General features: G+C 42.5%; 1 protein-coding gene across 2 annotated transcripts in view; it reads right to left on the bottom strand.

Moving 5' to 3' along the window:
* Nucleotides 1-3,503: 3,503 nt before the first annotated feature.
* The window catches only part of IL13RA1 (interleukin 13 receptor subunit alpha 1), a 66,178-nt gene continuing 42,457 nt past the window's right edge, over nucleotides 3,504-27,224 (bottom strand). For both annotated transcript variants that reach the window (XM_044306232.1, XM_044306233.1), the window contains exons 6-11: nucleotides 23,823-24,010; nucleotides 20,685-20,821; nucleotides 17,950-18,109; nucleotides 14,486-14,579; nucleotides 12,584-12,647; nucleotides 3,504-4,503 (exon numbers count right to left, since the gene is read on the bottom strand). In XM_044306232.1, the coding sequence (XP_044162167.1) occupies nucleotides 4,399-4,503; nucleotides 12,584-12,647; nucleotides 14,486-14,579; nucleotides 17,950-18,109; nucleotides 20,685-20,821; nucleotides 23,823-24,010 (748 nt within the window). In that variant the 3' untranslated portion in view covers nucleotides 3,504-4,398. The remainder of the gene's footprint in view (nucleotides 4,504-12,583; nucleotides 12,648-14,485; nucleotides 14,580-17,949; nucleotides 18,110-20,684; nucleotides 20,822-23,822; nucleotides 24,011-27,224) is intronic.

Raw genomic sequence — 27,224 nt, 5'->3', positions numbered from 1 at the left:
CTCTAGCTGCACATTGTTTTTTAACAAGGAAGGGATGGGTCAAATTTATATTAGGGGGGTGCCCGAGTTTAGTCTTGCCTAGGGCAGCACAAAACCAAGATACACCACTGCACTTCATACAAAGAGGAAGGAGGGAAAAAAACAAAAACAAAAAAAAAACCCACACACCTTTGAACAGTCACTATTTCAGTAAAAATACATTTAATTTATACCATATAAAACAAATGCCATTTATATGCTTGACTTTTACATTCTAATACTGTATAGAGGCGAATACCTTACAGTATTATAACAAGTTTTTTTAGTGAAGCAAATTCAGAATGTAGCATCCGAAGTCGCTTCGCTCATCTCTACTATTGACTCCCTAAGGAATACACAGTGCTCATCTGTTTCTACACACCCATAGGTTTACATTAGAAAATAGTACAGATTGAAATATGCCCTGAAAATATTACAGATCAGCTGGTAAGAACTGAGCTCTGCACGAGGGCAAAGAGTCCATAAGTCTTGATTTAACTGAGAGGAAGTAATTCTACTACAAAAAAAATAAAAAATAAATAAAGAAAAGTCTGGGGAACAAATTGTAGCGTTTGCCAGAACTGCATATATTACACATGCATAAGGTTTACTTGAACCCCTAATGGACAGGGCTCATTTTGTCCGTATAAATAAAATTTGCGTCGAATTATCCACATTCTTTTAGAAGGGGTTGTGTCACCTGAGACATTGGTGGCGTAATGCTAGGATGTCAGATAGGTGCTGTTTTTGGAAGAATGCAACCATGGTTTTCCTAATCCTGAACAGCCCCTTTAAATGCAAAAATTCTGACTGCCTGCTGCCACCACTAGGGTGAGCTCACTAAAGACCTTTATAATTACCTGTCACCTTCCAAAAAAGTACCAAATACTATATTACCTTTGTTTCTCTTCTTACGTTTTTTAGCCCAAATGTACATGATCCTTTTAGTAGACGCGTACAGTGCATAGACTAGGCCAGACTAAGGCCCCCTTGGTGACCACTGTAAAAAGATGTATTGGTGTTCATTAAGGGGTCAAAGGGGACGTCACATGAAAAATACCCTAGTTATCAAACCAGCACCTGGATCTAAATAATCTTGTAATTGCATGTAGTTTTGAAAAAAAATGTTATAGCCACTGAAGTATTAAGGGCTCTTTCACACTTGCGTTGTCCGGATCCGTCATGTACTCCATTTGCCGGAAGTGCCCGCCGGATCCGTAACACCGCAAGTGTACTGAAAGCATTTGAAGACGGATCCGTCTTCAAAATGCATTCAGTGTTACTATGACAGCCAGGACGCTATTAAAGTCCTGGTTGCCATAGTAGTGCGGGGGAGCGGTATACTTACAGTCCGTGCGGCTCCCGGGGCGCTCCAGAATTACGTCAGAGTGCCCCATGCGCATGAATGACGTGATCCATGCGATCACATCATCCATGCGCGTGGGGCACCCTGAAGTACCTCTGAAGCGCCCCGGGAGCCGCACGGACGGTAAGTATGCTGCTCCCCCGCTTCCCACTACACTTTACCATGGCAAACAGGACTTTAGCGTCCCGGCAGCCATGGTAACCATTCAGAAAAAGCTAAACGTCGGATCCGGTAATGCGCCGAAACGACGTTTAGCTTAAGGCCGGATCCGGATTAATGCCTTTCAATGGGCATTAATTTTGGATCCGGCCTTGCGGCAAGTGTTCAGGATTTTTGGCCGGAGCAAAAAGCACAGCATGCTGCGGTATTTTCTCCGGCCCAAAAACGTTCCAGTCCTGAACTGAAGACATCCTGATGCATACTGAACGGATTTCTCTCCATTCAGAATACATGGGGATAATCCTGATCAGGATTCTTCCGGCATAGAGCCCCGACGACGGAACTCTATGCCGAAAAAGAACAACGCAAGTGTGAAAGAGCCCTAACTTAGATCTATTTGTATAGTATAGCGGCACCTGTCATTTGCTTTTTTCTCTAATTTCTTTGTCCCCTGAGGTAGGGACACACGTGCAGTTCCAGCCTTACACTGCTACCTGCTTGAAATACACTCCTCAACACTGAACATGCAACAGCAAGAAGGACAAGTCGTAAAGTTATGCAAATTGAGGAAGTACAGGTGTGGTGCCAAGATCTGCCAATGATCAACTTTTCAAGCACCCGGCTGCAATCTGTGGGAGGGACATAAAAGAGATTAAAAGCAACATTTTTTAGCCACATGAAAGGTCAAATCAGATCAAGTCATGTATGATGACTGTGTAATGCCACCTGTTTGTCGATATGCTCAGCACTAGTCTAAAACTGAGAAGGACAGAATCTTTGAATTGAGAGATCTTTGTTTATCCTGCCGGTAGATCACTACATGTCTAAGCCAAGATGTCCGCACTGTTCCATGTTGTACTTGTCCTGTGTGTCAAAACACTGGAGCTGGATTGATACAAATTTTAAACAGTGTAGAGAATACTGCAGTTAAAGCAGCCTCCCGCTATCGCAACATTAGTGCATTATGTGACTATACTATGGGTACTTTCGCACTTGTGTTGTGTCGTCGGAACTGCCTGCCAGATCCGGAAATCCGCATGCAAACGGATATCATTTGTAGACTGATCCGGATCCGTCTGACAAATGCATTGAAATACTGGATCCGTCTCTCCAGTGTCATCCGGAAAAACTGATCTGGTATTTATTATTTTCCCATTTTTAAAAGTCTGTGCATGCACAGACCAGAAGACCAGATCCATCAATGCAGCAATTCTAATACATTTCAGTGGCAATTAATGCTGGATCCGGCATTCAGAACGGAGACAATACCGCAGCATGCTGCAGTATTTTCTCCGGCCAAATACCGTATAAGGGACTGATCTGATGCATCCTGAACGGAATGCTCTCCATTCAGAATGCATTAGGATTAATCTGAAGCGTTTTTTTACGGTATTGAGCCCGTAGGACGGAACTCAATACCGGAAAATAATAACTAGTGTGAAAGTACTCTAAGGGAATGCACTAATGTTGAGAGAGCAATCTCAATGGTAAGAACATTATATCTTAGCAGCAATCTCTTCTCATTCACCTGAAAATTCATGGTCAACGGATACAGGGAAGGGGGCTTTAGCTTCAGTGTTTGCTACACAGTTTACACTTTGTCAAACTAGTCCCAGAGTTTCCATAGAACAATACATCAGGTCAAGCACAACGTTTCAGTCTGCTACTTGCTCCGATTACTCTTAAACCTTTATCTGGGATTCTACCCAAAAAATTTAATGTATGAAAAATATAAATAAAATTATATTATAAATTTTTTTATTTTATTCTGTTGTGTAGGGTTTCAGCTCATACCATCAGTGAACTGTTTATTGTGTAATAGCGAAGCCACCAGGAATCGCCTCGGCTCAGTGAAGAAATCTAGTACAGATAATCACTGTCTGTTTCCTTGTATTACCTTCACCTACAGTGAATCAAGAACAAAACTGGTCCAATTAAAAATTCAGACCAGCAACTCCTGAAAGTGCACATAGCATAATTTTATACAATAAAATACAACTTTTTTTTTTTTTTCATAAATCAATCTACTATAAAATATTTAAATAAAAAAAAAAGGGAAAGTTTGTTGAATCGTAATGCAGATGATAAAGTCCTGAGGAAACCATTGCTTCATTGACATATACAATTCTGCGTCTGCTTTCATAAATAAATAATGACGGTTCTGTATACAAAAGACATTCACTTAGAAAATGATACTAGGTTCCGGACGAGTCACTTGACATCTCTTTGCAGAGGGATGCCGTTGGCTACAAAATGCCTAAATTAATGACGGACATGGAATGGATTTCGTTCATAGTTTGTTCATCTGGTAATCCAATCCCGACCTCCACTGCCGTTTTAGCTCTGTGCCATACACCATGCTGTATCTTGTATATGTATAGTACCAAGAATTACTTTACCCTAGGAAGAACCTACATTCAAGCATTTACGTTGCGTCAGAACAATCTGGCCCAGTGGCACCGTTTTGCAAGTAAGGGCCTACAAGAATGACAACACCACGTGTGGACGTGCTTCAGTAATGTAGTAAGAGCCCAGATGTTGCTAAAGGCTTTTGGTAAAAAAAAACTAAATGAGCGTCTATTCTTCTTACACAGAGAACTCTTACAAGGCCTCCAATTCATTCAGGATGATCTTGACGAAGATCAGTTAAGCATCCATGGACCTGACTATTCTCTCCATACTTAAATAGGAGTGGTTTACTGAAGGTCATAATTCCAAAGCTGATTTGTCACGTTTTGCAAAGTTCAAACACTGCGGCCGCGATCGGTCACAATGCCGGTGTTTAAAGTTCAGCTGTCATCAGGTGTAAACTAAAAGACGGAAATAGAACTGGTTCACATGTTCCACTTGAGGTATTATTCCACTTGAAAAGATGACTGTGGAGTTTCTAGTAAAGACACCACACAAACTTCTTCCTTCTTTGGCTCGTTGTATACAGATTTCCCATACTTTAGCCAATGCTGTTGAGAAAGAAATGTCGATATGAAAACAAATATACACACGGCTAATTGTAATATTAAACTGTATTTTTAAACTAATAACCTCACAGTTAAGACAGTATGCAAAGCTGGAGGAGGAAGTTGGCATTCATTTGTACATTTCCTCCAGAAGAAAGGCTACGGCTTATGAATTGCCCATTGTCTACGTGCTATGTTAACATGACTCATGAGGGAGCCCTAGAACATCGCTCATCAGAGGGTGACAGACCCATCTTGAGATTTGGTCAGAGCTGATGACATTGGGTAATAGGAGACTAGATAAACTCTGGTAGTCAGTTATCTGTCACGTCTGCACTGGCCAAATATTAGGTTTTCATTATGCAGAAGTAGTAAAACATGGGGGGGGGGGGGGGGGAGTATCTAAATTTGGTATCAATCTGCAAAATAAAGTTATCATAATCATATATACCACAGGGTGAACCTCAAAAAATTAAACACTGACAATAAAAAAAAATTCCCACCTCACCTCCCAAAAAATGAGATAAAAAGCAATCAAAAAGCCAAATGTACCCCAAAATGGTGGTGATAAAAACTACAGCCTGTCCCACAAAAAATAAGCCCTTACACTGCAAAAGTAAAAAAAAAAAAAGTTATGGCTCTTGGTTTCTGTCATGAGCAAAAAACTTTATGTATCTGGCTGACATTAGCGATGTGCTACTGTCAGCAGTACATAACAGTGTGCTTTATAACTCCCTGCCGCCGTTCTCTTAAAATAAAGACTTTTAAAATATGCTAATGAGCCTTTGGGTGCTATTAGGGCGTTGCTTCAGCACCTAGAGGCTCGGTCTACACACCCTTTGGCACGCCCAGGTCCAGCTGATTGACTTTCGAGTTCTCCTCAGTGTCCTGTAAATCCCGCACCTGCGCCGTCCCGTTTAGTATTCGGCACAGTGAGTGAAGGACGCGCTCCTGCTGCCGGCTTCCTCACTGCGCCTGCGCCGAATACTAAAAGGGACGGCGCAGGCGTGGGATTTACGGGACACTAGGAGGAGAACTCAAAAGTCAATCAACTGGACCTGGGCGTGCCAAAGGGTGCACAGACCGGGCCTCTAGGTGCCGAAGCAATGCCTAATAGCACCTAGAGGCTCATTAGCATATTTTAAAAGTCTTTATTTTAAGAGAACGGCGGCAGGCAGGGGGTTATAAAGCACACTGTTATGTACTGCTGACATTAGCACATCGCTAATGTCAGTCAGCTACATAATGTTATTTCTCATGACAGAAACCCTTTAAAAAAAACATTTCAGCAAATTCCACGTTAGGAAATCCAGTTGCTGCTCCAGTGTTACGACTAAGGACACTGGTCCGAAAAGCCATCAACTATCGCATTTTGTAAGGATTTTCCTGTACATGGTCGCAAATTCTGGTGTAATATTCTCCTGTTATCCTTGGTGAAAAAGAAAGTTTGGGCCTAAAGCACCATTTTTCATTTTTACAGCTAAGTGTTCTATGAAACGCCTGTTGGGTCAAAGTGCTCACTGCACCTCTTAAAAATTTCTTGGATGGTGTAGTTTCCAAAATGTGGTCACTTTGTGGTGGTTTCCAAAGTAGGGGTATCTCAGGGTCTCTTCAAATGCAACAGGGTGCCCAAAAACCATTGTAGCAAAATCTGCCCTCCAAAAACAATATGACACTCCTTCTGAGCCCTGCCGTGTGCCCATACAGCCGTTTACAATTATATGTGGGGTATTTAAGTAAACTGTAAAATCAATGTAATAAATATTGAGCTTTGTTTTGTTGTTAACCCTTGATGTGTTACAGGAAAAAAATTGATTACAATGGAAAATCTGCAAATAAAATTTGGAACAACATTTCTAAAATCAGTTTTGAATAGTTTGAGGGGTGTAGTTTCTAAAATGGGGTAATTTATGGGTGGTGTCTATTATATAAGCCCCAGAATGAATTAGTCTATAAAAAATTGATTTGGGAAATGTTCTTGAAAGTTTCAAAAATTGCTTCTAAAATTCTAAACCTTCTAATGCCCTAAAAAAATTAAATAACGTTACCAAAATTATGCCAACATAAAAGATGATATATGGTGAATGTTAAAGGGGTTGTCTCATTTTAGTAAGTTGCATTCATCAAGGCACTTACTAATGAATGTGTTATTATCTATATTGCTTCCTTTGCTAGCTGGATTCATTTTTCCATCACATTATACACTGCTTTTTTCCATGGTTATGACCACCTGCAATCCAGCAGCGGTGGTTGTGCTTGCACAATAAGTAAAATATTACTTATTGTAGATTAATCTGACTTTTTTTTACTATCATCAAAGGTGTTGGCCCATCTCACACATTGTTGGTATATCGCTAGAATATACCACTAATGTGTGATGGGTGCAGGTCCCACCTCTGGACCCATAACCTATCAATAGAGGATAGCCCGCAGTGTGAAGGAGAGAAAATTGCGTATTAACGGCCGCCCTCCACTCATTTCTATGGGAGTGCTTAAAATAGCTGAGCGGAAGGCTCAGCAACTTTCAGAAGTTCCATAGAAATGAACAGGAAAGCCCATCACGCACTCTATTCACTTCTAAGAGTCTTTTGGAAATAGCTAACCAAGCACTCGACTATTTTCTGAAGTCCCATAGAATCTTCTCTCCTTTATTTTCCAGGTTCAGTTCTAGAGATAGGTGTGGGTCCCAGAGGTGCACCATCCTAGCGATATGCCACCAATGTATGGGGCAGCTCTTTAGGTTTACGCTATAGAGTGCACATAATGCAATGCAGGAAAATGATGAATCTTACATACAAAAGATGTCACTATATCACTGCAGACTTCATATATTATTACATATGTTTCTGTGGGGTAGAAGTCTTTCTGTGAGTATTTAGCAGTCTGGGTCTTCCTGTAAGGCCTCTTTCACAAAAGCGAGTTTTCCGCGCTGGTGCAATGCGTGACATGAACGCACAGAACCCGCACTGAATCCTGACCCATTTATTTCAATGGGTCCGTGTACATGAGCGTTTTTTTTTTTTTTCACATATCAGTTCTACGTTGCGTGAAAAACGCAGCATGTTCTATGTTCAGAGTTTTTGACGCAGCCCTGGCCCCATAGAAGTAAATGGGGCTTCAGTGAAAAACGCATTGCATCCGGAAGCAAGTGCGGATGCGATGCGTTTTTCACTGATGATTGCTAAGAGATGTTGTTTGTAAACCTTCGGTTTTTTTTATCACGCGGGTGAAAAACGCATCAAAACGCACTGCACTCTCGCGGAAAAAACTGAACGCAATTGCAGACAAAACTGACTGAACTTGCTTGCCAAATGGTGCGAGTTTCACGGAACGCATCCGGACCTAATCCGTCACGCTCGTGTGAAAGAGGCCTAAAACGGCACTATATTTTTGTAGATTTTTAACACTTTAGTCCACCCACACACTGTCAGTAATCTCGGCTCTTCCTGTGAGAATGATATTTCCACTGTAGACAGGAAGCTTATAAAACACAATAGCAGAAATAGACCCGCTTTGTAGAGTTATTTTTACACACCACCGACAACTTTTAATGCTACGGGTAAATCCTTATCACTTATTTGGTATTATTCTGGATTTTATATGTATGTAGAAAAATTTTATATCACTTCTTTTTTATGATTTTATCACACATGCTATATTGCTATCAAAGTGGATAACTCTTCTATGTGATTGTAGTCATAAGATGCGAGTCGGTAATTAGGGAACGTCTAATAACATTCATTAACTTGTGTTCTTGCTACTTTTTTAGGCTGGCCATATCAGAGACCTTCTTTTCTGTATTGTCTGCAAACAGACAGCTGCAAAAGAATGGAATTAAATTGCCAGAGAAACATTAAAGGGATTATCCAGGAAAAGATTATTTCTGACTTCGGATAGGTCATTAGTATCAGATCTGCAAGGGTGCGACACCCGGGACCCCCATCGAACAGCTGCTAGAGGAGGCCTTGAGCACCGTAGCTTCTTCCTAGGCCAGTGACATCACTGTACATCGGTCACATGGCCTAGTTGCACCTTAGCCCCATTCAAGTCAATAGAGCTGAGCTGCAATACCAAGCACTGCCACTATACAATGTACGGCGCTGTGCTTAGAAAGTTGCTGGGAGATTACATTGCTCACCAGAGCCCCGGTGAGTGCAGCGGGTCCCTGAAACAGCTGAGCGGAGGGGGTGCTGAGACTTGGACATCCACTGATGTGATAATGATGACCTATCATGAGGATAAGTCATCATTATTGTTTCCAGGATAGCCCCTTTAATTGGCTATTACAATTACTGTTGAGCTAATCGGGTTCAGTTTGCACCTCCAAACCAGATTAGTTTGAAAACTTTGTTTACAATATCTCCTCCGTAGCACACTAAAAGGTATGGGTTCTGCTGAGGCCTCGAAAATCTCAATGCAAATAACGCAAGACTTGCTTCGTTTTGCGTCCATGACGTTACACTTCGTCTATGCGCATAAATGACTGTTTCAAAATCCGAAGCTGGACTCTGTTTCATTAATGAGATTTTGAAAACATAATTTATATGCGCATAACCTAAGTGTAACGTCATGGACGCAAGAGGAAGCAAGTCTCGCGTTCTTTGCATCAAGATTTCCAAGGTCTCAGCGAAGCCCATACCTTTTAGAGCAATAAGGATGTGATATCGTAAACAGAGTTTTCAGAAATCTGAACCCGATTCACTCAAGCCCAATTACAATCTCCAGGATGTACAGCCCACTCTCCCAGAGACCAGGGATTGACCAGTGATGCATACAGAGATGGTTACTTGTATGTATAGCATAGTATTTTTTGCCCTATAAAATGCACCAAGGTTTTAGAGGAGGACAATAAGAAAAATATATTTTTCATTATAACTCAGGTCAGACCCCAAATGTTAATCAGACCTCAGCTGACAGTCCCAATTAGACACCAAATGTTAATAAGATCTCAGATCAGACCCCAATGTAAGTGACCCCCAATCAGACCTCACATAAGAGCCCCATGCCTTTCATCAGCCTCTATATCAGCCTTATGCCTCTTATCAGCCCCCATTATCAGCCTCAAGCCTCATCAGCCCCCATATCAGTCCTTATGCCTCTTATCAGCCCCCATTATCAGCCTCAAGCCTCATCAGCCCCATATCAGCCTTATGCCTCTTATCAGCCCCATTGCAGCCCTCCCATATCAGATCAGCCCCCAGCAGCCTCATGTTTTATAAAATAAAAAAACACTTACGTCTCCTGCTCCTGGACGCCGCCGCTCCTCACCGCCCGTGATCATCATCTTCCTGCTGTCGGCTGTTCTGTGAACTGGCGCGCACAGCTTTTATGATTGCATTTTAGTTACTTTGGGCTAAAATAATTTTTTGATTGGTCTTTCAGCAGTTTTTGCCCTACAGGTTTAGGTTTCAGTCTGTCTGCAGACCTTCACTTTCTGTTTTACACAGAGTCCAGTCATGTTGCTGTTCTAAGGGCTGGATGTATAGCTCATATCTCTGAATTCCTGACAGCTCATAAACACATGACATGTCCTAGTTTTATTCCGGCTGCCTTTCAGCATGTTTGCCGTGCTGCCACCGGAACTCTGGCCTGCCCCCATTTTAGTCAATGGGGCCGGAGCGGACCTTCCGGCAGCATGCGTGCAATAGTGGCAGCACGGATCTGCCGGAGAAGGCTGCCGCTAGTGTGAAAGTAGCCTAATAAAAGTCAAATGTACTTACGTGATACATATTGACCGTAGCTGTCTGGGAAACACGACCCAGTTATATAGCACAAGTAGGTTCATGCCATTTCAGAATGCCAGTGACAACGTGAGCGCTCCATACTCCAGCAGAAGGCGGCACTGTACTCATCTATGTGCTATTCGTCTACAGAAATGCCAAGATGTTTTATTTCTTGAACTATTCGCTGCTCTAAGCAGTGTGCTGCACATTTTCTAGAGAATAATGTCATTTCTTTCTTTTGTATCACTGCAGGTGTAATTTCAGACATCTCATTTTAAATTTAGACTGCCAATGCAGGGGTCTCACCCAGAGAGAGATTATTATGACAGAAGGCTGCCGCCAGCCAAATATTTCCCCTGCAGTGACTGCTCTATTAAAGGGATTGTCCCGCAAAAAAAATATTCCGCAGTTTTCAAACCAGCACCTGGATCTGAATACCTTTGTAATTACATATAATTAAAAATTTAGCATAGCAAAATGTATCTGTATAGCGTCACCTGCTGTTTGATTTTTTTATATTTCTTCGACCTGCTCACTGAGATGGCCGCACATGCTCAGTTTCATCCTTCAACTGCCTCCTGAGCTGTGATAGGGAGAGCTGAGACACGCCTCCTGAGCTGTTATAGGGAGAGCTGAGACACACTCTCTTAGCTACGGCAGAAAAGACATGCCCCTTGAGCTGTCACCTTGAAATAAATCTAGCAGAGCAATAAATGGGGAGATCTCTGGATCCATGTGAGGTAGAAAGACATGGTCATGTCCTATAGGATGTCAGATTAGTCAGGGGATAACCCCTTCAAAGAAGGTGGTCCAGAGGGTAATGGAACAGGACATATACAAAGGGGTTGCCTTTATAGAAAAAAAAATGCATTTTAGGCATTTTTATGCTCTATTTGGAGTCTACAGAATACAGCTGGGATTTTTATTTTTTATTTATAATATTCACTCCGCAGGGGTCCATTTGGCACTATTGGTATCCACCATGTAATGCACCTGGCACTGCCATTATTTTTCATTTTTGTTCTCATGATGGAACAGAAAACTGGAAATGAAAAAAATATGTGGACTTAGGCTAGGTCTACACGACGACATTTGTTGCGCAACATTATGTTGCACTAATGTCCCGCGACAATTTTTATAATGGCAGTCTATGGTGTCGCACTGCAACATGCTGCGACTGTTGCGTCGCAGTCGCAGCATGTTGCAGTGCGACACCATAGACTGCCATTATAAAAATTGTCGCGGGACATTAGTGCAACAAAATGTTGCACGACAAATGTTGCGCCCTGTCGCGCAACAAATGTAGTTGTGTAGACCTAGCCTTATTCTAAGCAGGAGAGTCTCCCTCCAGGAGGTGCACAATCCAATAAATAATCTAAAAGTCAAAAACAAAGTTAGGATCAGGAAATAACATACGTCATTTTTCCTGAATGCAGAAATGATGCGTGAGAAGCTGTGAAAGTAATGGGTCAGGATGCAGTCCGGATGCTACGCGTCTGCTTCACACATCGCACCCAGATGGAAAACTGGTTTGTGTGAAAGAGGCTTTACTAAGTGATGGTCTATCCTCAGGATATGCCATCACTAGTGGACCAGCAGCAGTCCAACATCCTGCAGTCCCATTACTCAGCTGTTTGGATGTAGCTCTGTCGCTAGAAGTCTGCACCGAAACTACACAACTTCGTCAAAATTGTAATGGAGGAAAGCTGGCGCAGACTTCCAGCGAACAGCTGATTGTTGGGGGTGCGGGGTGTTGGACCCCCACCAATCAGCTAGCGATTGCCTATCCTGAGGCTAGGCCATTACTTTGTAAGGCCTCTTTCACACAAGTGAGTTTTACGTCTGGGTGCGACGCGTGAAGCAAGCACATGGCATCCGGACTGAATCCTGACCCATTCATTTCATTGTTTTTCACGCATCATTTCTGCGTTCAGAAAAAACTGAAGTGTGTTCTATTTTGTACGCTTTTCATGCAGCTCTGGTTTCATAGAAGTGAATGGGGCTTGCGTGAAAACGGAAGACATCTGGATGCAATGCGGTTTTCACTGATGGTGGCCAGGAGATGGAGATTGTTATTCGGCAGTTTTTTGCACACCTATGAAAAACACATCCAATCCGGATAGAAAAAACGCAAACACTGAACGCAATTGCAGACAAATCTGATTGAACTTGCTGGTAAAACCATCAGTTTTTCCCTGCACAGATCCTGACGCAATCCGTATCGCTTATGTGAAACAGGCTAAAGGTTGGACAACCCCTTTAATAAGCACCTACTACAGAGAACTCTGACAATTATGTACTGTACATCCGATGACCGATGAAACACAGTGAAATGAAATCCACAATTGAATGATATTTACCTGAAAATCACTTGATATAACTTTACTAGGGTCAGGTATTCGCGGGAAAAGAAGCATCAGCAATCTGAAAAAATAAAATGACATATGTAATTAATATAAAAAGGGTTGTTAGTTTTAAGTAGAGGATTATTTAATTATACCAGAGAGGAAATGTGAAGCTCTTAGGGGGTCATTTATGACACTGATATATTAGCCGTATTTCAGGCGCAACGGTCAGTTGCGCCGCTATCTTTAACTTCTCCTCGCTCACGCCAGGTCTACGATTGTGGATGTGGCGTGGGTGGGCTGGCATTTTCTACACCTGTTTTAGGCATAGAAAATGGTCTAAATGTAAGACAGTTCGGAAGCTATCTTACATTTAGAACTGGCGCTGGATGCACTGAAGTTATGGAGACGCCACATCATAACATCGGTGGAACCACCACCAGCCAACGTCTAAAACGCCGGTCTTAATTAATGTTACCCCTTAGGTCTCAATGCAAAATCTATAAACAGGGCCCCCAACTAGGCATCAACCGATTATCGGTTTTACCGATATTATCGGGCGATATTCAGGATTTTGACCGTTATCGGCATGTATTTTGCCGATATTCCGATAACGTATTGGGAACACAGATCGCACTGCTCTCAGCACTCTCCGTGTTCCCTCAGCAGCAGCACAGGGGAGAAGGAAGCAGTGTCTCCCTCCCCCTGTGCTGCTGCTGCAGCCAATGGGAGGACAGGGGACAAGAGAAGGGGAGGGGCTGTGGCCACTGCGCCACCAATGAAGAGAAATCTCTCATTCATTCATATACAGGAGGCGGGAGCTGGCTGCAGGATCACATAGCCGGCTCCCGACCTCTATGAGCAGTAGCTGTGATCCGCGGTAGTTAACACCTAAGGTGCCACGGATCACAGCTACCGCTCATAGAGGTCGGGAGCAGGCTATGTGATCCTGCAGCCTGCTCCCGCCTCCTGTATATGAATTAATGAGAGATTTATCTTCATTGGTGGCGCAGTGCGCCCCCCCCCAAGCCCCCCAGTATTAATCATTGGTGGCGCAGTGCGCCCCCCCCCCCCAGTTTTAATCATTGGTAGCAGTGGCCACAGGATCCCCTCTCCCCTGCTCCTCCGATCAGAGCCCCAGCAGTGTAATCCTGGGGCTCCGATCGGTTACCATGGCAGCCAGGACGCTATTGAAGCCCTGGCTGCCATGATAAGCTCCATGCTGCAGTGTGCACAAAGCACACAGCAGCAGGGACAGTGTGAGCTCCTATTCACCCTGATAGATATCTATCAGGGTGAATAGGACAAGTGTTCTAGTCCCTAAGGGGGGTTAAGAAAAAAAAAAAAAAAAAGAATATTAAGTATAAATGAAAAAAACTACACGTTAACAATAAACATTAATTTTCAGCAGATTTGTGTAGGATTTTATTTTCAAAAATGAAAATTCCCAGAATATTGGTATAAATGATCGGCTATCGGCCTGAAAGTTCACAAATTATCGGTATCGGCCCTAGAAAATCTATACCGGTCGATCCCTACCCCCAACCATGATGCATGCTGTTCTATTTTGTGTCCCCTCTCAGGGACCAGTAATCCGCTGCTAGTTCGGCACTCTGAAGTTACACCTCTGAACTGAATAAATTACAAGCTAGAGAAATTACGAATTATTATATACAAAGCTACTGTACGAAAATGGCTTTGCTTTCTCAAACAGAGCCACTCTTGCCCATGCAACTGAAATGGGATGAGCTACAATACCAGACGCTTGGACAGGAGCGGTGCAGTTTCTGAAAAACTTAATAAATATAAAATGAAGACTCTTATTTCTGTTCTTACAACCCATTTAAATCTTACACATCATTTTCCTAATATATGATCCTTAAATGTTTGTAGCCCAGTGGACTGGGAAAGCCTTACCGTCTCATGTTGATTAGCAGCAAGACAGTAGCCACGAAGATCGCTAATGTCACCAGGAGAAGTAGCACTAGAGACGTGGTTCTCTCACCCTCCGCTAGAAAATAAGAAATGACTCGATTGGTAATCTGAAATGCAGACATGACCGTGCATCTTTTTCTCAGTATCATAATGACAGAAACAGTAACTTACTAGGAAATCAAACAATTGATATGGATTCCGATATTGGCTTTATCGCGGTTGGATTGCCACGCCTAAAGGGTTTCTATAAAGACCAGCAAGGTGGCGTTGAGGACCAATGACCGTGAAATTATGATGGTGGGGTGTAGGAAGTATAAATTCAGCCAATTCTGCAGTCAGGTTTGAAGGACTATCCAGCGAAACTTTGGGCTATATTGGCAATAATGCAAGTGCAGTGAACGAGTCACCAATAGCAGCCAATCAGAATCCAGCGTTCATTTTGTAAAGAGGATTTGGAAACTGAAAGAGGCGACACGATAGGCCGCTAAAGGGCAGCTGCCCCACTTTTATCTTGCACTTTTGATGGATCTCCCCCAATATGTGAATTTATCTCTACGCAGACAAGCAATCCACCCAGAAGAGCAGACCCCGAGATGAGAAAAAAACATAAAATGCCCTGATTCACTAAGAATGGCATCTCACACGCCAACCTCAGTAATTCACATGTCCCGGATGAGCCAAATCTATTAAGAGACGCCTCCTAATAATTTTGGTGCACCTCCGATCCTAAACTACACCACGGTGTTGATATCAGCTATAATTTACCGCAGTTTTCTGGTGTAAATTATAGTAAATATATCGGACTGTTGCGGCCCTCTCCCACCCCCCTAAAAGCAATCTTTAAAAAAATTGCTGTATGTCAGGTAAAAAGAAAAAAAACGGACAGTTTTGGACATGCATCACTTTTTTTTTTTTATTATACACTGGCATACTGCATGACAAAAATAGAACACGTTGCATTGCGAGTTAATCTCAAGTGCGTGTATATTAACAATTGCTTAAATGGGATTGTGTCACTTCAGCAAATTGCGTCTATTATGTAGAGATGTATGTACTGTATTGTAAATGTTGATATTGCCTCCTTTGCTGGCTGGATTCATTTTTGCATCACATTATACACTGCTCGTTTCCATGGTTACAACCACCCTGCAATCCAGCAGTGGTGGTCATGCTTATATGCTATAGAAAAAGCACCAGCCTATGTGGGCTCCTACGGTCCTGGCCATCAGAGAGGCTGACACTTTTTGCTATAGTGTGCAAACACGGCCACCGCTGATGGATTGCAGGGTGGTCGTAACCATGGAAACAAGCAGTGTATAATGTGATGGAAAACTGAATCCAGCCAGCAAAGGAGGCAATATGGACAATCACAATACATTAGTAAGTGCCTTGTATTAACTTTCTATACATGATAAATGCTATTGGCTGAAGTGAGAGAACCCATTTAATATGGCTTCTAATAACAAGTCACAGTCTATGTAACTTCTCCAGTTTCCATTATGCCAACTCGAATATGCACTTGGCACAAAAGCATAGAAATATGGCACATGGCCAGTAATAAATTAGCCACAATATTGACAGCGAGTAACCGAATAGGAATAATTAACACGCGCGTGTATACTATTGGTACTATTGTGAAATATCTATAAAATGATGGTATGGATAATGTGATCATAAGTGTTAAAGAGGCTAGTAGAAAAAAAATACATACAGCAAAAGCAATGTCCTCATAGGAGTGTTTTTAACTTTTAGGGGGCAAATGAGAAATTTCAATCAGTGGGCATTTAGTGACCAGTAGTGGTGTCATAATCCAGAACAGAGGTGATGTTATAATTAGTTTTAATGGCTCGTTTTGTCTGGGGAGTAATCATTTGGAGAGAAAAAATGGCCGCCGGCCTGTTAGTACACAGAAAACCTGTTAATCACACAGAGGACAGGTTACTTGACAACACTGAGCTATAGAGCTGCCTCATCCTCTTCTCTTCTTGTCAGGTTTTATGACACTGAATAGAGCTGATAAGCTCTTCAGCTGAATCTCTGTGGGAACAGAGTTCACGAGTAGACATGCAGTACAGAAAGTACGGACAGGACAGACTGTGATAATGGAGACTGCATACAAAAGCTGCTGCTCATTAGCCAAATCCCCACCTCCTCTCTGTACTTCACGTCTCCTTATGAACTTCATTCCTACAGCGATTCATCTTATCTGTATTCAGGATCATAATCCCTGACAAGTAGAGCAGAGGCGAGTATGAGGCAGCTCTGTTGTGAAATAACATCCTCCTGTGTGATTAGGACAGGCTTTGTGTGTACTAATAGGACGGCGGCCATTTTTTTCTCCTAATGATTGCTCCCTAACAAACCATTATAACTAATGAAAGGTATTTGAGAATATATTTATGATAAAGTAATATTTAATTATTTTCATTTTCTTAATTCCTGGAGAACCCCTTTAAGGAGGAGTCTTCCAAAATTGTCAGGCTTAGCGACAAGCAGGTGAGTAGGTTTCCTTTAACAGGTCCAGCTGGGAAGGGGGAGTCAACATTTATTCAAAAGGTGGAGAATCACTTTAAGCAGGTTTACCAGCAGGAAAACTTCTTTAAAAAGGCTCAGAAAATGAAAAAAAAAAAATGTTTTGAGAACCAACAATCCCCCTCCATTCACATTCTGATGCTTAATTTCTCCTCGACTGGTCTCTCTTCCTGGTCTTTTCTCAACAAACAGGAAATGACCGCTCAGCCAATCATTGATGACGGTGGTGACCCCTCTCAGCAAGTGATTGACTGATCATTTCTTGTGTGTTGAGAAGGATTAGAGAGGACCCATGAAGCAGCAGAATTGGAGCGGTGGGAGGGGGGGAAAAAATAAATAAATAAAATAAAATCAGTGAGGAGAGAGCAGTTTGTAAAAAAATAAATAAAAATGTAAATTAATATAATAATAATCATAATAATAATTATGGGCTGAACAACCTTTTTAAATCCAGAGGATGCTAAAACGCCAAGAGCTCCAGCAACAGTTGCAAAAATTATATATATTTTTTTAATGCTTAAGTGTCCTGCATACCAAATTTCCCATTGACTTTTAGCTAACATCTGGAGATGGTGTTGGACTAGTCCCAGTGATGGCTGACCTCTGGCACTCCAGCTGTGGTGAAACTACGACTCCCAGGATGCTCCATTTATTTCTAGGGAGCTCTGAGAACAGCCAAGCAAGTGTGCATCATGGGAGTCATAGTTTTACCACAGCTGGAGTGCCAGAGGTTAGCCATCACAGGACTAGGACAATGCCTGATGAAGTTCCTCACTGCTTCTATCCCAGAAAGCCATTCTAAAGAAGCAAACATCCATCGAGGTTCATCAGAGATTCAAATAATAAAATGCAGACGTCAGCTGGTGAATCTGATAAAGTGACAAACTGAAAAGTAACTGAACATGTTTCTGTACCTGGCAACGTTCTTTCCTCACTCCAATTACTCCAGAGGAAGTTGCTCTGTTCGTATGAATCAGATAAACCGATTACACGTTTAGATAGCTTCAACCGAACCTTAACTGTGAACGTAACATCCGGCAGCACATTGGGAATTTCAATACTTTGACCTTCAGTCTAAAAATATACAGTAGTAAAGACATGCACATACAGATATAAGAAATGCACACGAATATTGTACTGCATATAATATCAATTACAAAGTGTTTTTCCTTGGACAGTTTTTCTAAGGTTAGTTTCACCCCTGCAGCAGGCTGTTCCAGAGACAATGCTGGGAATTGGCCGGACACAAACTACAGCGGATCTCCGCTGGACCCCAATATAATTCATGGGGCAGACGGGCACTGTCTGCATCCGGCAGAGAAGAGCCCCCCAGAATTCTCACCACAGGTGACAACTTCCCAAAAGAGGACACTTTTTTAAAACTTTTTATTTTAGGGCAGGACTCTGCAGCTGCACACACTTATGAATATATCAGAGTGCACTTCATGTAGGTGAGGTCCATTCTAGAGCTGGAGCCTTGACAAATGTTACAACCAGTATCAATAATGAGTCATAAGGAATTTTAAAAACTTTGATTCAGACATCATTGAAACCAGGGGCGAACTGGAATCATCATGTGCGCACCCCCAGAAAGATGATAATTACTCTTACCGGTAATTGGATTTTGCGTATAGTGTCCACAGTGGCACTTCAGCGGGCGGGGTACCCTCCTGCTGAAGTGCCGTTGTGGGAGGCGTACGGAAAATGGGATATGCACAGCTCCTATTTCTTGCCCTCTGAGTGGGTGACAAAGTAGCTGCACGTCATCGGAGCCAGCACTTTTCTCTGCAATGTTCTTGGCACAGAGCAAGACATATGGGCATCATCTCTTTGTCCGCAGCTGTCACTAGGGGGAACACCCCACTTAGTGGTTAATACAGCTTTCATTGAACTCAAAAGTTCATATGCATTAGAGGCAGAAAGTTATCATTTAACTGGAAGGCTAGTACTGAATGGCTCTGAGGGGGTTGCTTCCATTAGGTAATCAGTATCTGATTGGTGGGGGTATGACAACTGGGACCCCTGCCGATCAGCTGTTTGAGAGCTCACAAAGCACAGAGCCATACATTGTATAGCACCTTCAATGGGGCTCAGCAGCACTTAGGCCATGTGACCGGCGAACACATGGCCTAGGAAAACCCGGAGAAGGCTGTGGCGCTACTGCGAGCACCGCTGCGTTCTCAAACAGCTGATCAGCAGGGGTCCCCGAGTGATGGACTCCCACCAATCATCGTAAAAAAAAACCCCTCTGTGCGCCTGCGCCGATGACGTATTCTTTCGGTGACGTACCTCCTTATCTCAGAGCGCCTGCGCCGAATCAACACAGGCGCGCGATTTTTGAAATGCTGACAGGGCCGGCCAGAGGAGGAGATCGCGGCTGGCCCTGTCAATCAACAGAAGGAGGGGGTGGTTTTTCTGCGGCTGCTAACAGCAAGTAGACGCCCTACTTGCTGGTAGACAGGTAATTAGCATATCATAATAAGTTTTTTGCTAAATCTACTGAACGAAAATTATTAATAACATAATGTATAGCAATATCGCAGGATAGGGATTATAAGTACACAAAAAAAATAAAAAATTGTTTAGTGGGGTGACAGAAGCCCTTTAAGACTAGATACTGTATTGTCTTGCAACATGCAAGAAAGCTCTGACTGTAACTCTGGGTCTTATCTAAGGTGTCATCTTACAAATGTACTTTGCTAAGGAGAATGACAATGTCAATGTTGCTTGTCAATCCCTAAAATCTGAGAATTAGGAAGTTAAAAATCTGAATTGAAAAGTTTAAATTCCAAGATAAAATGTCACATTTCTTTAAAAAAAGAATTGTAAATTCTTATATTAGAAATTCTGATTTTAATTCTCAGATATAGTTCTTTTTTGTCCCCAAAGCACTTCAGCAGATAACTACAACCAGAGGATCCAGTACATTTCCCACATAAACTTTCTAGTGTTTTCAGATGATAATTCTTCATTTAAAGTGGTTTTCCCATAAATGATTTTTTAGCATATAAACATTCATTTGGCAAATGTTCTGATGTTTCTGTATTTTCCAAACACTTTAATGATGATCGGTTACCTCTTCTGACAGATGTTTTAGCAAATACTTTTCTTCTCCATGTACAGTATTCCACTTCTTCTAAAAACTCTGCATTTTGACATGATCTGATATTCCTCCTGGAAATGCCTAGCTAATCTGATAACTGTATGTCACCATTCCCTTATTAATAGTGTGTGTCCCTTGGTTGTTTGACTACTAGGACAGGATGGTGCCAGGTTATGTAAGGACATGACCCATCGACAACAGGAATGGCTGCGTCAATTTTTTTTTGTTGTTGTTTTTTTTTTACATTTTCGTGGTTAAAAAAATAAAAATACTTAAATTAAAAAATACTAAGAAAAAGCGCAAAAATTAGTCATGGCTTTCAAAGACACATGTAGTGAAAAAAAACAAAAAAAATGTGCCTGGTCAGGAATGGAGGAAATGGTCCAGTCAGGAACTGGTTAATAAAAGTATTTACTAAGCTGCGAAAAGAGGGTGGCTTCACATACACGTTAACTTTTAGGGGATCGGACCACTGTAGTATATACAGGATCGGACCTAGAAAGTGCTTTGCATAAACCCTGTAATAAAACTGAAACAGCTTTGTACCTGATAAGGTTTTTCTCTATTTGAGGTTTTAAGCTCTGCTTCTACATAGATATCTGCATCAGATACGTTCCAGCTGACAAAGACACTGTTATTCAGAGTCCTCTTCACCTCATTTATGACCGGAGCTTTAAGCTTTGCTGAGAGAAAAAAAATAAAAAATAAGCAAAAATACAAATTATAAACATTTATCACAAATGTTAGAAACAGGAAGCAGGCAGTGACTAATAATTGACAAAATGCCAGGCCATCAATATCAGATCGGCGAGGGTCCAACACCCTGCAAACCCACAGGTCAACTGAGCAGAGGACGGAGATGGCTACTGCAGCGTTTCTCCTATTAGCTTCAGTGAGGGCAGTGCTGCAAGAACCATCTCTGTCCATTACACAATGCATAGAGCTGAGTAACTCCGTCCCCATTTCTACTCCTGAACCACTTATCTGCAAGAGTAGAGGGTGTCCGACTCCCGCCTATCTGATATGGATGACCTATCCTTAGGTCAGTCCTGGAGAACCCCTATAAGGCAACTGTAGATGATACTAAATAAAAATTCCCTTCTAAAGTACACTACTCAGACAAATTAAAGGGGTATTCCAGTTATATCAAGTTATCCCCTAACCATATGTCCCATGTCACTGGGTTACATGAAGCATAGAGGAAGCATCACCACTGCGGCCGGTCATTGGCTGCATCAGCCACATGACCCATGGTAAACCGTAGGTTGACACGGAGAGACCGGAGAGCTGAAGCAGTGCTGGGAGAACAAAGGAGTCGGAATCTAGTGGCAGGGATCAAGCAAGTATGATTCCCTGGGCAGGTCCTGCCATGCTGGGGAGGCCTGCCCAAAGGACATTGGGGGTGAATAATCCATTTAAAGGGGTTGTCCAATGAAACATATTCTACAGTTTTCAAACCAATCCCTGGATCTAAATTATTTTGTAATTGCATACAAATTTAGCATAGCCACTGAGTTATTCAATACAATGTATCTGTATAGTGCAATCTGCTGTTTGTTGTTTAATTTCTTTGTCGTGCTCACAGAGAGGCCGCACATGCTCAGTTTCAGCCTTCTATTGCCTCCTGAGCTGTGATAGGGAGAGCAGAGACACACCTCCTGAGCTGTGATAGGGAGAGCAGAGACACGCCCCCTGAGCTGTGATAGGGAGAGCAGAGACACGCCCCCTGAGCTGTGATAGGGAGAGCAGAGACACACCCCCTGAGCTGTGATAGGGAGAGCAGAGACACACCCCCTGAGCTGTGATAGGGAGAGCAGAGACACACCCCCTGAGCTGTGATAGGGAGAGCAGAGACACACCCCCTGAGCTGTGATAGGGAGAGCAGAGACACACCCCCTGAGCTGTGATAGGGAGAGCAGAGACACACCCCCTGAGCTGTGATAGGGATAGCAGAGACACACCCCCTGAGCTGTGATAGGGAGAGCAGAGACACACCCCCTGAGCTGTGATAGGGAGAGCAGAGACACACCCCCTGAGCTGTGATAGGGAGAGCAGAGACACACCCCCTGAGCTGTCAGCTTGATATAAATCTAGCAGAGCAATGAATGTGGAGATCTCTGATTCCATGTGAGGTACAGGTCTGGTTCTAGCTTTGTTAGGAAGAGATTGTCACGTACTATATGATCTCTCATTTTCATGTTTTACATTAGTCATGGGATAACCCCTTTAAGGTGTAACCTGGAGTCTGTGTTTTTTATGGGATATGCATTTATTCAGGGATCTGTAGTATAAAATCTGGTCAGACGCAGGTTATTATTTAGGGGATCTCAATTTATTCAGGGATCTATATTTATTAAGGAGGTCTGGTCCGAAGTCAGCATTTATTTTCAGGAGTTGTCCAGTGAAATTACTTTTTTTTTTATATTTGGCTCACAGTGCGCTAATAAAAAAAAAAAAAAAAAAAAAAAACATAACCACCCTCACTGATCCTACTGCTACTGTTGTTTCAAAGCTTCTCCGGTCTGCGGTTCCTGTTCTCAGATCGTCACACAGAAAATGCCTGGAGATATTTTCTCAGCCAATCACTGGCTGCAGCGGTAATGTGCCTCAACCAGTGATTGGCTGAGTGGCCTTTCCTGGGATTTCCTGCTGGTCAAGCTGGGACCAGAAAGTGGAGAGTAGCAGGGACTGGAACACTCAAGATTTCAGCAGGTGGAGATTGGATGTAGTTCAAAATGGCTTCTTCTTTATTTTTAACAAACTGTGAGCCATACAGAAAAAAATGGAATACTGTTAAACATATATTTTTAGGATTTTTTAGGATAGCTTTCTGTCACTATCTTTATATTTAAAAAAAATATCAGAATTTTTTGCAGTGTTCATACTAGCTACTAACCTAAAGACCCCCATACAAATGAGGCTACTGTTACCTCCTGACTTTCTCCTACAGATGACGTCAGGGCAGAAAAGGATCAGGAACTTCAACGCCCAACCCTATTGTTGTTCGAGAAGATCAGATGCTGCCCAAACTGAGCTTGTATATGTATAGAGGAATTAGGAAAGAGAGCTCTCAGTTAAATGAGCTTTCGGCCAACAGCTATTGAGGGTGCTTGGACATCTTAATAACATGCCAACACTTCTAGTTCTGTGGTGATGACTTTTCAGTTCTCTCATTAAGAACACAGTTACAATAAAAAGATAAAACATCTAACACTGCAGGTCATGGTCACAGCTTATGCACTTCCCCTCCCTGCACAATTACCTCTCCACAGGTTACACAGCACGTATAGAAAACTCTCCTGTATATGTCAATAAATGTAATGTTTTTTAGTTATGATCTATGTGGCTGATGTAAAGTACCTGGGGCAAGATGGCTGCCCCATATTTATACACAGTAAATAGAGTAAACAAAAAAAAATATGTATCACCATCTGGTTTTAATTGGCAAAAAATATAGCAGATAAACTCCCCTTAAAGTTCTAAAATTCTGTTAAAATATGCGAAGGAAGAGAAAACAGTTGAGTACTCTACACTAGTGGACTGTCCAAGTGGTTTGCCAGAAGCTATGGATAAACTGGTTACATGATTATAGCATCAATTGACCATTAGAAGCTTCACATTATCTGGACTGGCTTTACAGAGGGCCCATTTTGTTACCTACTTTGTATGAGCAGTAAATCTCACCTATGCTATTGATACAGCTGATGAAGTAAATATAGGGTTTAACGTAGTGAGATCTGTCGGTTACCACTGCTACAAGACTGATGAAATCACGAAAATCCTGCTCTAGTTTGAACAGGCATCCAACTGGAATTCCATTGTCATAGGTATACCTCTGGCACGGTTCTCCTTCATCGAATAAGTCCAGAAACCTGAAATTCACATGATAAACATATTAAACAGGATTATCATTCATTATAGTATCTTCGTTAAGAAAATAACTTATTAGTTATGCATCACAAGATGGCCACACACACATTAGATAGCCATCGGCCAAACCCCATCTCTCTTGACCCTCCCATACTGTTAGAGGGGAGAAGACCACTGCCAGGCACCTCTGGTGGAAACTTATTTCCCGAAGAGCAAATTAATCTTTTTGTATGGTCCCTAAACAAGGGATCTAACCATGTTGTCTGCAATGCTCCAAATCTTAAAGTTTAGTCTAGGGGTATAAGAATGAGAAGAAATGACTTGTGGTATATGAGTCTTCCTCCACCTACTCCAAATGGCAGACCCTCTCTATTTATTAGCAAAGCCCTGGGTGTCACCCTTACAAATGAGCCAATAGAAACGTGAAATGTTTCAACAGCGAGAGCTTTCTATATCCTCATAGTGTGCATCTGGACACAATCGGGATACTCCAGGCGGGAAAACCAGCAGAGGTCCCCTTTGTAGCCAACTTTTATACCAAATATTGCACCCTAGGTATATTCAAGATTTAATTAAGTTTAAAATAATCCTAATATATCAATCCTTATCTCCTATGTCGTCTGCCATCGAGGGACGGTCAGTAACCCACACACATTAGATGGTTGGCTAGTTCACTGGAAATTGCTGGGTTCAGCCGATACACATCTAATGTGCACGGCCATGTTAACCAGCTTCCTCTAAGTCAGGGATGCTCAACCCGCGGCCCTTCAGCTGTTTCAAAACTACAACTCCCAGCATACCCTAATAGCTGTAGGCTGTCCAGGCATACTGGGAGTTGTAGTTTTGCAACAGTTGGAGGGCCGCAGGTTGGGCATCCCTGCTCTTAGGCTACTTTCACACTGGCGTTTCTGGGTCCGCTTGCTGAGATCCGTTTCAGGGCTCTTGCAATCGGCCCAAAACGGATCAGTTCAGCCCCAATGCATTCTGAATTGATAAGGATCCGTTTAGAATGCATCAATTTGGCTGCGTTTGGTCTCCGTTGCGTTTTTGAAGCGGTCACTAAAACGCAGCTTTCAGCGTTTTGGTGTCTGCCTGACGAAGCGTAGCCAAACGGATCCGTCCTGACTTACAATGGGGATGGATCCGTTTTTCACTGACACAATAGGGTGCAATTGAAAACAGATCCGTCCCCCATTGACTTTCAATGCAAGTCAAGAAGGATCCATTTTGACTTAGACTTTTTTTGGAATGAATAATGCAAACGGATCCGTTATGAACAGATACAAGCGTTTGCACCGTCTGTGCAGATACAAGACGGATCCGCACCGAACGCCAGTGTAAAGGTAGCCTTAATCATGTTTGATACTTTACTTTTAAGATCATTCCAAATATTTGCAACCACTTGAACCGGACTCAAGTCGAAACACATCGACAGTACCACACAACCAACTGATATCAAGCCCCACTCCTCAGGAATTACCATGAAAACTAATGCCACAGATGCTTAGTTCACACCAGTGTCAGGTTTCTGCTGCATAGTAAATACAAGCTAATGTTGAAACACATTCATCATTTCTTGCATTTTCAATATGATAAATCCCTTATAAGTTTAAGGGATATTCCAGCCACATGAAGCTGCTCTTCATTAACACTGCTTTATGGTCCATTCACACGTCCGCAAAAGGGTCTGCACCTGTTCCGCAATTTTGCGGAACAGGTGCGGACCCATTCATTCTCTATGGGCCCAGACGTGAAGCAGAGAGCACACTATGTGCTCTCCACTTCCGCATTTGCAGAGCGCAGTCCCGATCTTCTGGTCCGCAGCTCTGCAAAAGATAGAACATGTCCTATTCTTGTCCGCGGCTGGACAAGAATAGGGATTTCTATAGGGGGTGCCGGCCGGGTGTGTTGCACATCTGCAATTTGCAGGTCTGCAACACACCACGGACGTGTGAATGGACCCTTACTGTACAATGGGTTTTATCCGAATTAAATTATTGCAACAGTTTATGACTTCTGAAGCAATCAAGGTCACTCTGCTCATACAGTCCTGATCAAAAGTTTAATACCGCTTGAAAAATTGAAAAAATTTATATTTTACATTGTTGGATCTTAGCAAGGTTCCAAGTACAGCTTCAGCATGCAACAAGAAGAAATGAGAGCGAGACCCCAAAAAATTTTGAGCATTCAATTTAATGAAAACAACGAATAAACTGAAACAGGCTGTTTTTCAGCTGATCCAAAGTTTAGGAGCACATGCCTTTAAAAGGCCAAATCTGTGCAAAGATGTGGATTCATTGTAATTTTCTGTCAGGTAGTCACACGTTGTGATGGCAAAGGCAAAAAAACTCTCCCTTTTTGAATGTGGTCAGGTTGTTGAACTGCATAAGCAGGGTCTCTCACAGCGCGCCATCGCTGCTGAGGTGGGACGCAGTAAGACCGTCATTTGGAATTTCTTAAATGATCCTGAGGGTTATGGAACAAAAAAGTCAAGTGGAAGACCCAAAGAAATGTCATCAGCACTGAGCCGGAGGATCCAATTGATTGTCCGTCAAGACACTGGACGATCCTCGACCCAAATTAAGGCCCTTACTGGTGCTGACTGCAGCCCCATAACCATCAGACGGCATCTGAGACTGAAGGGTTCAAAAACAAAAAACTTCTTCAAAGACCTTGTCTCCTCGAACGCCACAGAACTGCTCGTTTAGACTTTGCAAGAGAGCACCAAACATGGGACATTCAAAGGTGGAAGAAAGTTCTATTCTCTGATGAGAATTTTTTTTTAACCTTGATGGTCCTGATGGTTTCCAATGTTACTGGCATGACAAGCAGATCACACCTGAGATGTTTTCTACGCACCACAGTGGAGGGGGCGCCATAATGGTCTGGGATGCTTTTTCCTTCAGTGAAACAATGGAGCTTCAGGAAGTGCAGGGGCGTCAAACGTTATGTCCAGATGTTGCAGAGAGCTTTCCTCATGACTGAGGGCCCTCATCTTTGTGGTAACAACTGGGTTTTTCAACAGGACAACGCTACATTACACAATGCCCGCAGGACAAGGGACTTCTCCCAGGAGAAGAACATCACTCTCTTGGCCTATCCTACGTGTTCCCCTGATCTAAATCCAATTGAGAACCTTTGGGGATGGATGGCAAGGGAAGTTTACAAAAATGGACAATCGTTCCAGACAGTAGATGGCCTTCGTGCGGCCGTCTT

The sequence above is a fragment of the Bufo gargarizans genome, chromosome 9, assembly GCF_014858855.1.
Source record: "Bufo gargarizans isolate SCDJY-AF-19 chromosome 9, ASM1485885v1, whole genome shotgun sequence".
In the NCBI taxonomy this organism is placed as follows: domain Eukaryota; kingdom Metazoa; phylum Chordata; class Amphibia; order Anura; family Bufonidae; genus Bufo; species Bufo gargarizans.
The sequence above is the reverse complement of the archived record's forward strand: the minus strand, read 5'-3'. Positions and strand labels throughout refer to the sequence as shown.